Source organism: Gymnoscopelus braueri (genome assembly GCF_963280865.1).
Source record: "Gymnoscopelus braueri genome assembly, chromosome: 23".
NCBI lineage: Eukaryota > Metazoa > Chordata > Actinopteri > Myctophiformes > Myctophidae > Gymnoscopelus > Gymnoscopelus braueri.
In genome coordinates, this window is record NC_137625.1 from 40,613,357 (window position 1) to 40,626,398 (window position 13,042).

The following is a 13,042-nucleotide window of genomic DNA, read 5'->3' on the forward strand; positions in this document are numbered from 1 at the left end:
GTGGTAGGTATTACTAGGTGGGGACTGTGATTTTATTTTTGATTGATTGAATATTTTATGAGGCAGAAATGTAAAACAGCACGAGTACGGTCAAACACTTTGTCTAAAAGGATAACACCATATTAAATTATTCAATTCATCAACAAAAATAGCACCAAACATTCAATATCATCACAAATATAAAACACTATAAGGACAGAGTAGAAAAGGGGGGGGGGGTGTAAAGAAGCAAGACCAGGAGACCTGGTTCTGCCAGACCCAGACTTCACATGACGTGTCAGCCTGTGTCTATGCGCATGTATGGACGAAAGGGGGACAGACTTTTATGGCTGGGGCCTAAGGACAAAGTGACCAAAACCAGTTTTTTGCCCATGTATGGAGAAAACAGGTACAAAACATGCCCATGTATGGACGAAAGGGGGACAGACTTTTATGGCTGGGGCCTAAGGACAAAGTGACCATGCCCATGTATGGAGAAAACAGGTACAAAGCCTCATGTAAGCCAGACCCCCTGGGTCCGGCAAAGAGGGGGGAGGTCGCCTCGCCTGTCATAAGGGAGAAGTACATCCCCCTATGGCCTCCTGAAAGGTGAATTTTCAGGACTGTTTTAAAGGAAGGTCAGGGCATTCCACACTTGTGTGGCAGTGCTGTTAGAAGGAGATTTTTTTTTAATAGGTGGGTGTTACCAGATCGTTGTTTACGCTCCCTCTAGTATTGTGGCTGTGGGTGTTGTGGATGTGGAACCCCCTCAAGGACCCCTGGGGATCTCCAGAACCCACTTTGAGAACCACAGCCACTGGTACAGAACTCTGTTGCTAGGCTTTTAGGTAAAACCGGGAGAAGAGAACATACTGTATAAGTGAAGTCCTCAGGTGGGAACCTGTTGATTGTTCCTGTGTCAAGGCTGAAGATAAAGGGTGACTGTGTACTTCATACCTCACTTGTTGCACCTGTTTTTGTTCTATTGTTTAATTAGATGTTTCTTCAGTTTTGTGTAAGGCACATTGCAACTTTGTTTTTGATAAGTGCTCTATAAATATAGTTTATTATATTATTAAAAGGATCCCTGGCTAATAATCTGTATATGCCTTAATACATTATAATTGCCCTCTATAACCAAAATTAAAAACACCTTAAATATTTTAGAAATAGTTCATCTTTACTCAAATGGGACAATGCCATCGCACATTGATGTCATTTGTCCATGTGCGGTCTAGTCCTATGCCATTAATGGAATGAATGTGCAAATAAAAAACTACTTAACACTTCCTAAGGTTAATACGAGCATCAAAATAAAAATATTTTAAATGTTTTATTTGCACATGCATTCCATAGGGCTGGACCACACATGGTCAAATGACATCAACTTGCAACGGGTGCTGTCCCTCAACCGTTTCTAAAATATTTAATTTTTGTTATAGAGGGCAATTATAATGTATTAAGGTATATAAGGCTTATTATCCATGGAACCAGTAATCCTATATAATATTTAATACTTATAAACAGACACTTGTTATTCCCTGGAGCAATCAGACATCGCATGTTAATGTTAGTGTAATTTGCTGTTTGGGGGAAGAAGTGCTGACTGCTCCTACAAGTTAAAATGGATGAATGCAGAGGTCAAATTTGGTATATTTGCAAAAATATGAACAAGTAAATAAATAAAACATGAACTTTCCCCACCCTAACTCCATTCCCAGTTTATCTCCATTTCATGAGGAGATAAAGCCTGGAAAAAGCCTGGAAAAGTACTGCCAAACGTGTCCAACAGGAAGTACAGGGATACATCTTTCTGTAGCCCTGTACTTCTGGTTAGACACTTAAGTCAGTAGTTCTTGTCCAGGATACCCCATACGGCGTGCCGCACGTTAAAAACTGTTAGTCCAACCCCTCTTAACTGCGAGACAGTATATATAAAATTATGTCAAAACCCATATTTAGGATCAATAACCGACTTAATCTTGCTCAGGTAGGTTAATTGGAGAATGCGGGGGAGGGGTTGGATCATTTTTAATAAATGTCTTACATATCAATGAATCGACTCAAAAACAATCCTAATATACAGTAGTTCTTATAATCGACTAAATTAGTCTGATTCACCACTTAACCCTGTATAATGCAATGTTGTACAATGTGGCATACATAAAATAGTTAAAATTAGCCGATCTACAAGCTCACAACATCACAACGCGTTGTGAACATGTAGATCTGCTATTTTCACAATATTTACAAACATTATCGTGATATTGATTCGAAGTCATATCGCCCAGCACTAGCTGATATGCACACAATTAAAAAGACACAATGACAGCCTTTTGTGCATTTACAAAATAGTAAAGCACCCGTTTATTCATTCACTGGACACAAATAACGACATAAAACACAAAGGCGAAATTAAATCCAGTGACAGTGTTTCCCTTTCCACTTCATCACAAAATAAGATTTTCCATTAGCATGGATATGCTCCAATCGTACAACCCACAGAAACATTCATAGATTTTGAAATTCATACAAATTTCATATAAATGAAACTGCTCCAATTCTAAACACCTCCTCCACACCTTGTGCAGCAAGCGTGTGTCTTCTCGTATTAATAAAATAAACTACAAATAAAAATCTTCAGACCAGAAGTTTGTGACTTGAAACAAAACGAAAAAAGTTCCTTGTCATTTCCAATGGGGGGGGGGGGGGGGTTAGTTTACAGAAGAGAGCAGGTATACAGAACTGGGCTAGATCAGAGAGGAAACAGGCAGCGATGAGCCACAGACGCTCACAGGTTTACTGCTTTACTCTAGAGCCCAGAATGATATATGACTGCTTCAAACTGTGTGTGTGTGTGTGTGTGTGTGTGTGTGTGTGTGTGTGTGTGTGTGTGTGTGTGTGTGTGTGTGTGTGTGTGTGTGTGTGTGTGTGTGTGTGTGTGTGTGTGTGTGTGTGTGTAATGCACTGGTCTATGACAGGTAACACCTGTCATCACATCCACATCGGTTACAGATGAAGATGTAGTGAAATGAACTCTGCTCCTCGCTGGGGCATGGTATGAAGACACTGGAATACCCCGCTGTTCATCTCCTCACTTTCGTCGTCCTTCCCTCGTCTCACGTTTTCCCACCTGTGATGGGGTTCTTTCATCTCGATCATCAGGCCTTGATGTCAACTGTAGTGGAATTGATCAACGGCTCAACGGTCTCTGATGCTAGCTCCTCTGATAGAAAGAAATGAAGAGAATGAAACACATGTAGCATTCACGTCCCCCAACATGCATTTTATTTTTTAACATACAACAGTGAATGCAACCATTTATTTTACTTTTTTTGTTTATAAACAGGGCACAGCAAGAAAGACAGCTTGCCTCCGGTGTCCTCCAGTGATTTAAATGGGAGTTAGATGGTTGGATGGATGAATATGATAAGGAGATAGCCAAGAGCTCAGGGTTTTCATTATATACATACCAATCATTTTTAAACTGCAATTTGTAAGCTAGGGGTAGGGTATCATACGCTCTACAGTGTAGAGCATATGATACCCCTAGCTCACAAATGCAGTTTAAAAATACACTCTACCTTTACATAACCTGTATTCAGTATGTTACAATTTAATAAATCAAATCTTTATTGAGCAAGCGAAGACAGTGGGCAGGCGTCTTCTCTTCTTACCTGCACATGTTGTACAATGCTTTTCTACAGACACATGGTGCACATGCAAAACTACACACCCTGCACATTCTGTCCATATGGCACACTCCATGCACAAGCCGTACATATTGTAGTACATTCTTTACATATTTGTAGGCATATTTGGCTAATGGGTTATGCAGTGTAGAATAGCATTCCTGCAAAACCATTTTCATGTCAGCACGACCAACGGATGAGTAGAGAAATCAACATCAGCCAAAAGCTGTCTTTTTTGTTGTTGTTTTTTTACACCACTTGAAATCCTCGGGGTTGTGAGCTTGTAGATCGGCAACTTTTAGCAAAGAGATTTGGTGCAGACAAAAATAAGGGGTCCAAGTACAGTTGCAATTCAGGTCGGTTTCAGTAAGGCTAGAGGATTTAAGACGGTGGTTAAACTGTAGCTGGTGGGTCTGTGGTTCAGTCAAATGGTTCGGTTTGATTATTGATCCGTTTCTTTTGGATAAAACAAAATAGCAGTATTATGCTGAGATCTGCACTTTAGACGTAGTATAGAGAAGTGATTCTTAAAGTGGGGTCTGGGGACCCCAGGGGTCCTTGAGGAGGCCCCAGGGGGTTCCCAGCAAAATCGGTTAATACATCATGAAAATCAGTTTAACTACATCGATCTTATTTTATACTTCGGCTATTCAACAATAGCGAGGTTCTATTTTTTCTTTTTTGAAAAGCTTTGAAAATGTGGAATAATTTTTAACAACACATAATATAATAATAGAATATATCAATTTGGGGGTCCTTGTCTGACATGAAAGAGTTTGACAACCAGCTGGTGCAGAGCTTGGGCATGCAGAGCGAGACTCACCAGGAAGGACACACTTCCACAGGCCGTAGGTCTTGCCCACTGCCGTCTGCCACAGACGCAGTGTCCCGTCCTCCGAGCCGCTGGCATACAGCTCCCCATCTGGGCTGAAGCGCACACAGTGGACCGGTCCAAAGTGACCCTTGTAGGACTCTACAAACGGGACAGAACATGCCAGTGTTGGAACATGAAACCAATAATTCACCAACAACAGTGTACTGCATATCGTTGCTGTAGGGTGGGAAACCTTGAGACCTGTTCAAAACCACTTTCTTTTAATATTATTTTCAAAAGATTTTACAAGCTCACAAATTCTACAAGCTCACACAGATCTGCTATTTTCAATAATTTTGTGCGACTCTTGTATGATGACGTAGGGCATCAATTTACAACGAAAACATAAAAAGTTGAAATACAGAGATGTGAGCTAACCACTGAAGCCCTTGCGAAAATAGCCGCAAAGCGACACCAATACCTACCTGCGCACAACGGTGTGATGAGACATGTTGTGAGCTCATATATCAGCCATTTTCGCTATTTTTCATTTTTTTTATGTTTGAAAAAAAGGACGCCAGGTTGAACGTGGCTAAATTACACATGTACTGTTTAGGTATACAAGAGAACCAAGTATTTTGCTACTGCTATTTGACCACTGCTCCATTCACAATTGGGTACAGGTTGCAGGAGTTCAGCATTTACATCTCGTCAGACTTGTCAGGGGGAATCCGCACCCTACTGTGTTTTGAACAGGTGCACTCATGCGGAGTACACTTGTCCTGACACTGAACTTGACACACCTTTTGACTAACATGCTCTAGCATGCAGATGATCTGACGACTAAACTATTCAAGTATTCAAAACACAAGTAGAATAATAGTATTACAGTTGGTAAATGTTGATACAGATACATCTAATAATCTGGACTCTGGATTAACGCGCCTTCATGGTAGAGTGAGCTGAATCATTGTATTCTCTCAGTCTCTCATAGTGTTTTGATTGGTTGTATTTGAATGCACAACAGCCCTTGCCAGCCAATAAATTAGCTACGACCCAACTAGAGATACCGGAAAAACAAACAGGGAGTAGAGTAAAGGCAAGTCAAATTTATATATAATAATGAAGCACAACAACAACCCCGTTGTTGTTGTGCTGTGGAAGACACAGTGCTACAGACACAGTGCCTAGAGGCATAAATAAACAATGCATGAGCATATGCATTAAGCGAAAAACCAACCACTTCAAGAAGATTAAAACGCAAGTGAATATAAGTGAGTTTTGAGCATAGACTTAAAGGAGCTACACCATGAATTTTTACTTTTCCTTCTTTTGTGTGTGTTTTTGGTCTCCCATACCTCTCTTCTATCCCAAAAAATACCCAAGTTTGAGCACTCAGGCTTTCACAGCATATCTGGGGTTTTATGTAAATTGGTCTCAAAACAGGCCAACTGATTTGCCCCCGCCTGTGACGTCACATGCGATACCTACAAAGAAAAAAAAAGTTTGTTTTCTCCCTACTTTTCCACACAGAACCAGGAGATAACATGCATACAAACTGGCTCAATAGCGCCATGTGCCAAATAAGGACAATGTGGTATTGCAGGTGAAAGTGCTTTATAAGCCAGAGAGAAGTTATACATTAATTGGAATGAGTATATCTGAGGCTTGATTTAGGCTCAAACCTTTTGAAAAACGTTTGAGGGACATAAACAATATGATATTAAATATATGATATTTTTTTTAAATGCATGGTGTATCACCTTTAAGCAAACATCCAATGATTTTCAATCTAAATGGCATTGTTCTGATGTGAGGAGATCAATAATATAATGTGGCAAAAACACAGTCTCGACTCTTGCGTAGCCAGGCGTTAAGAGATCTCTGCTTGCTGATGTGGAAAATTTTTTGGAAATGTAAAAAAATACCAGCATTACAGAACCAATGTAAAGACTTTAGGGCGTTCCTTCATATGGGATGGTATCGGGAGAGGATTGGTTTTAAAAGCAGGTTCGTTACTGCTGGTTTTCTCCGGCATTCAAACGCATCACTGAATTTAGATGCCCCCAGACGTATCAGTAGACAGAGATCTCTGATCGTCTGGCTAAATCACCCAATGTCTTCTGTGTATTACTATTATTGTGTATTAATATTAATTAGGACGCCACAAAATGATTCAAACGTGTCGTTTCACAACAGGGAGCATAAGGAATAAAAGACTAATGACGTGTACGGGCAGATCTGATAAGGAGGGGAATACTGTTACACTGTCTAAGGGCTGCGACAGCAAAGGCACAGTCAACCCTGAGCTTCAAATTGACATTGCGGACAACCACAAGAAGATGCGGGGGCTCGTTGTGGCACTGTGGTTTCATGTGGTGGCATGTAATACAGACTGTGCAATTTGATTAACCCATTTAGACCTGGAACCCCCATACATAACTATGCCTTTCAATCCGGGAACCCCTTTTGGGGTACTTGTACATAATTGTTTTGTAATTTTTGAATAAATATTTGAAGTTTTTCAGAAAGCTTTATTGGATTTAGAAGGCGTTTTTACAATCGGCCTCAGGTATAAATGCGTTAAAAATGGGAATATCCAAACAGAGCCCTGAGGGGACAGTCCCTTCATTATCTGCCGATCAATGAAGTCTTCCCAGACTCTGGAGTCACTCCTGAGGAAACATGTCAGCCATGCTAGTATTCTTATATCTTTATATCTACAGTGGAGTATTTACACAAGCCAACAGCCAGAACCAGATATGTTTGTAGTGTGGCTAATCATTTTTCAGCCAGCATGCAACCTGCCAATGTACCTATTTTAATATTTGGGAAAAGAAAAGAAAAATCTTTGGCGTAGTAAATTGCACATGCTGCTATAACCCATAGACGAAAAAGTTAGTTCCATGCTTTGCATTAATGCTCCTCTGTGACTGTGGCTATCTGACATCAACCTCCACAGGTTTCTCCCGTGAAACTGTCGCCCCCGAGTTGAAATGTGAAGAGCTTTTTTCTAAGCAAAGTGTCAAAACGCATCTATTCACACGAGGAGTGCAGTGCGATCTCGCTGATCCAAGCGAGAATGCAGGAGCTGTGTCGCTCCCTGTATGAAAAGCTGTATATTTCACAAAACCATACAACCCATTGCAGGTAGTGAGAAGCCATTCTTTTAAAAACATGCATTATGATTTTTCGCTCACCCAATTCCTCCATGGTGCTGTAGTCATATTTGTAGAGCTTGAAGTCATCTCCACCAGCCACAAGGAAGTCCTTCTCTGGGTGAAGGGAAGCTGAGCTGATGGAAGTTGGTGCCTCAACTGTCTTTATCAGGTCCAAGCTAGAACACAAAGACACAAAGACATCTTTTACCAACACATTGTTGCTTTAAACCTTGGACTCCACCTACTGGTTGCTTGTGATGTTTACATGAAAGTTTAACTGACTGTTGAGCTTATTGTCGCTTTGGATAAGAACGATACTCGTCTACAACAGCGATTCCCAACCTGTGGCCCTGGGCACATTCGTGGGCCACCAGGATATTGCAAGTGGGCCCCCAAATAATTGGCAAAACACTAAGATTGTATTGATTAACATTAATATATAAAAAAATAAGTCACCATCTTCTTTAAAACCTTGAAAATTTAGTTTTCATAGTGGAACAGCCGGAACACAATCAAATATTTTTTTAATCCTTAAAAAAAACATGCTGTGAAAATCCCACCCATCTGACCCCTTAACCAAAGGTTGGAAATCACTTTTACAACAAAGTAAATGTAAACATTGCTCAAGTTGGCCTCTCTCTCATCTCAGGCTTTGAAGAGGATACCTTAGGGCGTTGTAGAAAGCGATAGTCTTTCCGTAGGTGATGAGCAGAATCTCCCCATCAGCCACAAGCTCCATGCTGCTCGGTGATGAGTCGAAGGATAGCGTCTTCACGGCGTCCGTGGAATTCCTGTCCCACAGACTGGAGACACACATACAATTGCATTTGCATATAAATATGCCGGAAGTGTAGCCATGTTCCCTCAGCTCTTATGTTCCATCAAGACTAACACCAACCCCAAGCCTAACCCTAAACTGAGGGAACATAGGGAAAATAGCACCTAGAGTTTACATTGCTATGAATTAAAGGTGCTACACAATTAACCACTTGAACATCTCGACACGTTGGGTGTTGGGAGCTTGTAGATGGGCTATTTTCGGCGAAGAGATTTGGTGTAGAGGGAAAAAAAGGGTGCACCAAGTGCAGTGCAACTCATGTCCATTTTACTAAGTGATTATCTACTGCAACACTTGACGATAGTTGCTAATTGTCATTGAGTCGTGCAAAAGCACCCACTATAGCAGGTCACTGAGACCACTGAAACTGTCCAAATGTAATGTCCAGCTTTTATACACATCCTGTCACTGACCGTACGGTTTTGTCATCAGCACATGAGAGGATCTGCTTGTCATCGTTGCACCACAGGGCTTTCTTTATGGCTGAAGTGTGACCTGGGAATTCATGTGGATCTAAAAGGAAGCACAAAGGTGCAGCAGTGGTGTCAGATGACCATCATACAAAAATAAATACATTCAAATCATATCTAGGTCACATCCATGAAAAGTACTTATTTGTTTTATATGATTAAACGTTGCAAATAGTTTGCAACTAGAGGTTCAGGCCGCAATGTGGCCCTCACACATACGTCGCACGGCCGCTCCGACCGATACGCCCATACTGTATATGGAGATCCCTGATGTCATCAGCATATGCCAATATATGGGCATGTGACGGGGTTATGTCTGAGTCATAGTGACGGGCCACAGGCCGGCCTCTATTTATGTCTAAGTCATAGGTCAAATCCATGCCCGCCCACCAGCCCTCCCATTAGCCAATTTTAGTATAGGATATCAAATTACGGTAAAATAAGGTAGTTAAATACAAAATGATGGTAAATGCTCATCACACATTATCTGAACCCCAACAGATATCTTGGGAAAAAAACAATATTGCAAAAAGACATTTCACATTTGGTGAAGTTGTCATAGCCCATTTTACACAGCATTCCCCCGTGTCACTTTTGAGCCAGTAGTGAAGGTCGCCACTGAGCCGAATCAACGTCTGTGTACAAGGCACAGCCGGCAAGGTGGGACAGGGGTGTGATGTCTAACGTCCGTGCAGCTTTCTGCCTTGAACCGCTCCCTGCTTCACTTCAATATTTCTCCTCTAAATGCATTTCTGTTCACACAAACAAGGCTTGAACGCATCTTTTTCACAACCCAACACGCCCTGCATTCATTAATGACACACACCTTTTTTTTCCAACAGAAAAATATGAAGCTTTTATTTTGTGAGAAAACGGGCGAGACCCAATGGCAACAACATATTTCTGAGAGTGAAATTACGTTATAATGCGAGTTTTGTAGAATGTATTTTTTACATCTTTCATGGTCAGGCATCAACATAATTGCTTTAAAACACAAAATGACTATCCTTTTTTGTCAGGGCTGGTATGGTAGACTTTAATGGTTTAATTGATCTTCTTATAAAACAGCCTGTCATCTTAACCGGCACAGTGTTGTGTTACATGTCACGCCTCTGATTGCAAGTCGCCGGCAGGCCATGTAAAAGCATTGTTTGGTTCCTTGTAAAAAAAAGCAAAGCCTGGAATTAATGACAGCTCTAGGTTACGCCACTATTGCGGGATCTCTATATGAAAAGTGGCTACTCACCGGCTTCAGGTTTGCCGAGATCATAGATGCGCAGCACTTTGTCATTTCCTCCCGTCAGCAGACAAGTGCTGTCCTATTGGGGGAGGATCGTTGGAGAGATTAAGAGAGGGGCAGTAGTAGTAGTAGAATGGGTGATACGACTTCAAATCAATCCCGATTATTTAATATACATACATGTTTTATGAGCTATTAACAGGACTTTTAAATAACAGCCAAGACTGTTCATTAACAGACATTTGGACATGCATTGTTGTTACTCAATACGAATATTGTACCATTAAATCTTCATTATTTATTATTATTTCAAAGTAACTTAGATGCATTGCATTCAAACACATTTACTAGCATTTCTGTATGCAGCATCCATGCGCATACCTGTGTAAAGTTGACAGACTTGACAATGTGCTTGTGTGCCAATGTAAGGACCTCATCTCCAGTCACTGCATCCCACACCTTCCTGGAAAACAACATGACATGGTACCAGGTAACCCATACAAGATGTGTTGTTAAAAATGCCTCACATTTTTTATATCAAAGATCCACATGTGTTGCAGGTATAAGGGATAGATATGGGTTAGATCCACATGTGTTGTAGGTGTAAGGGATAGATAGGGCATTGGTTCTCAAAGTGGGGTACGGGGACCCCCAGGGGTCCTTGGGGGGGGGGGGGGGGGGAGTGGTACCAGGGGGTCCCCAGCAAAAGTAGTTAATATAGCGTCATAATCATTTTAAACACTTTAACCAAGTGTTATAGTTTGGCTATTCAAAAATCTTTAAAATTTGTGCAAATCTTTGAATCACATATTTTAAAGCGATTTTCTTTTAACTAAAATCTTTGCTTCTGGAGGTCCCTGGCACGAAATATTTTGAGATGGGGGGTCCGTGGCCAAATACATATACTTTTGGGGGTCCTTGACACGAAAAAGTTTGATTACCACTGAGATAGGGGATAGATCCACATTTGTTGCAGGTGGTGTTAGAAGGGATAGATAAGGGGTAGATCCACATGTGTTGCAGGTGTTAAGGGATAGATAGGGGATAGATCCACATGTGTTGCAGGTGGTGTAAGGGATAGATAAGGGGTAGATCCACATGTGTTGCAGGTGTTAAGGGATAGATAGGGGATAGATCCACGCTCGACACTCACGCTGTGAAATCAGCTGCAGCAGTGGCTGCCTTGGTGGCATCCATATTCAGAGTGGCTCCCCAGACAGCACCTTTGTGACCCAGGAACGTTCCTATCCAGTCCCCTGTGTCTCCCTGGCGCAACATGGGCTTACCATCTGCAAAAAGTATATTATATAGTTCTTAAAAACACACACGGTGTAGTGTCTCCAACACAATCATACTGTCAAAGTAAACAATCAATCTAATAATAATTGTCAGTGGTGTCATTTGCAACAGTCCAACAGTAGTCAACACAGCTGCATGCGTGCATGGTTGAAGCAAATTATAGTGGTACGCTGTTGAATAACAACAATCAACCACAATCCTACACTGTAATCAACACAGGTAGCCTTTAAACACTTTAAGCCCTATTCAAATATTTTCAAAACAATAGCCAATCTACAGTCTTGCATCGCATTGTGAGCTGGTAGATCTGGTATTTTTATACTTTACTTTACCTATAATGGCATGCCCAAAATAGGAATACCAGAGTGAAAGTTGTTAAGCACTTAATAATAATAATTCATACTAATAATAATATAAAGCCCATTGGTCAAATGAACCCAAGTCCACATCACGTAAGATCCACAGATGTTGCTGATGTGATTCTCCTCACCTTTGCAGGCACTGATGAGAAAGTACCCATAGGGAGTGATTCCACTGAAGGCTAGGTCCACCACAGGTCTGGTGTGACCCGAGCAGGTGAGTGGGGTCTGTCTCATAGCCATGACTCTAACAGCCCGAAAAAATGATGTTAAAAATGATTAAATTCAGCGATTCAAAGGGAATTGGAGAACTGAGTATAAAAACGCTAAACGCTTCTAGCCGATCGTAACACTGCTAGCTTCAGAATGCTATGACCCGGCAACAACCCAAGCCGAGGAAGCGATGATAATAAATAATATAGCTAGAGTTTTGTCATGTAGCTAACGTCGTTGGCTTAGCTTAGCGTCTATAAGTAATTCATTGATTTTAAAATAAAAAAATGAGTGAGTGTTCGAGGAGGTTCCAGTCCTCCCAGCATAGGAATAAACTTGCTACTAGCTACAACATTGCAACTAACTAGCAAAACGTGCATCATCAGCGGCTACCGCACAAATATAACCACGGTACTGAAGGCACGGGCTGCGTCCCATAGCCCGGAGAGCAGCGTTGCCAGGTTGTGCGAGAGAAATAAGCAACCATGTCTAGGAACACAATAACCTCGGTCCCAGCCTCACTCATCTGCGAGGGAACACAAGCCCAAAAGAAGCGAGCCCTTCGCCCTTTAAACATACGTTGGCTATTTGAAAATAGTCGATCTACAAGCTCACAACGCCATGACGCGTTGTGAGCTTGTAGATCTGCTATTTTCAAAAACATCTTGAAGACATTTTGAAAGAATTGTGGAATATTTTTTGAAACATTTTAACAACTGAAATGTTGTATGGCTGGGGGTCCCTGGGCCATGGCATAAAATGTTTTCAGATGGGGGGGGGGGGTTGTGTCCGCGGACAAAAACATATTAATGTTTCTCGACATGAAAATGTTTGAGAACCACTGGTTTGAATAACATTAGGAAACAAGCCCAAATAAGCAACTACACTTCAGAAACAAGCCCCAAAAAAAAAACGCATCCCGCAGCTACCAATATTTACAAGCAACTTTACAGAAAAACAAGCCCAAAGTTGCTTAT

The 13,042-nt window shown here is 41.2% G+C and overlaps 1 protein-coding gene across 1 annotated transcript; it reads right to left on the reverse strand.

The window, feature by feature from the left end:
- Nucleotides 1-2,308: 2,308 nt before the first annotated feature.
- On the reverse strand, nucleotides 2,309-12,451 carry strap (serine/threonine kinase receptor associated protein). Its single transcript, XM_080420671.1, has 9 exons — nucleotides 11,984-12,451; nucleotides 11,348-11,483; nucleotides 10,576-10,657; nucleotides 10,201-10,273; nucleotides 8,898-8,997; nucleotides 8,312-8,449; nucleotides 7,686-7,822; nucleotides 4,495-4,644; nucleotides 2,309-3,205 (listed from the first exon to the last, which is right to left on the reverse strand). Exons 1-9 carry the CDS (start codon nucleotides 12,093-12,095, stop codon nucleotides 3,141-3,143), a joined length of 993 nt encoding a protein of 330 aa, XP_080276797.1. The 5' UTR covers nucleotides 12,096-12,451; the 3' UTR covers nucleotides 2,309-3,140.
- Nucleotides 12,452-13,042: the final 591 nt, after the last annotated feature.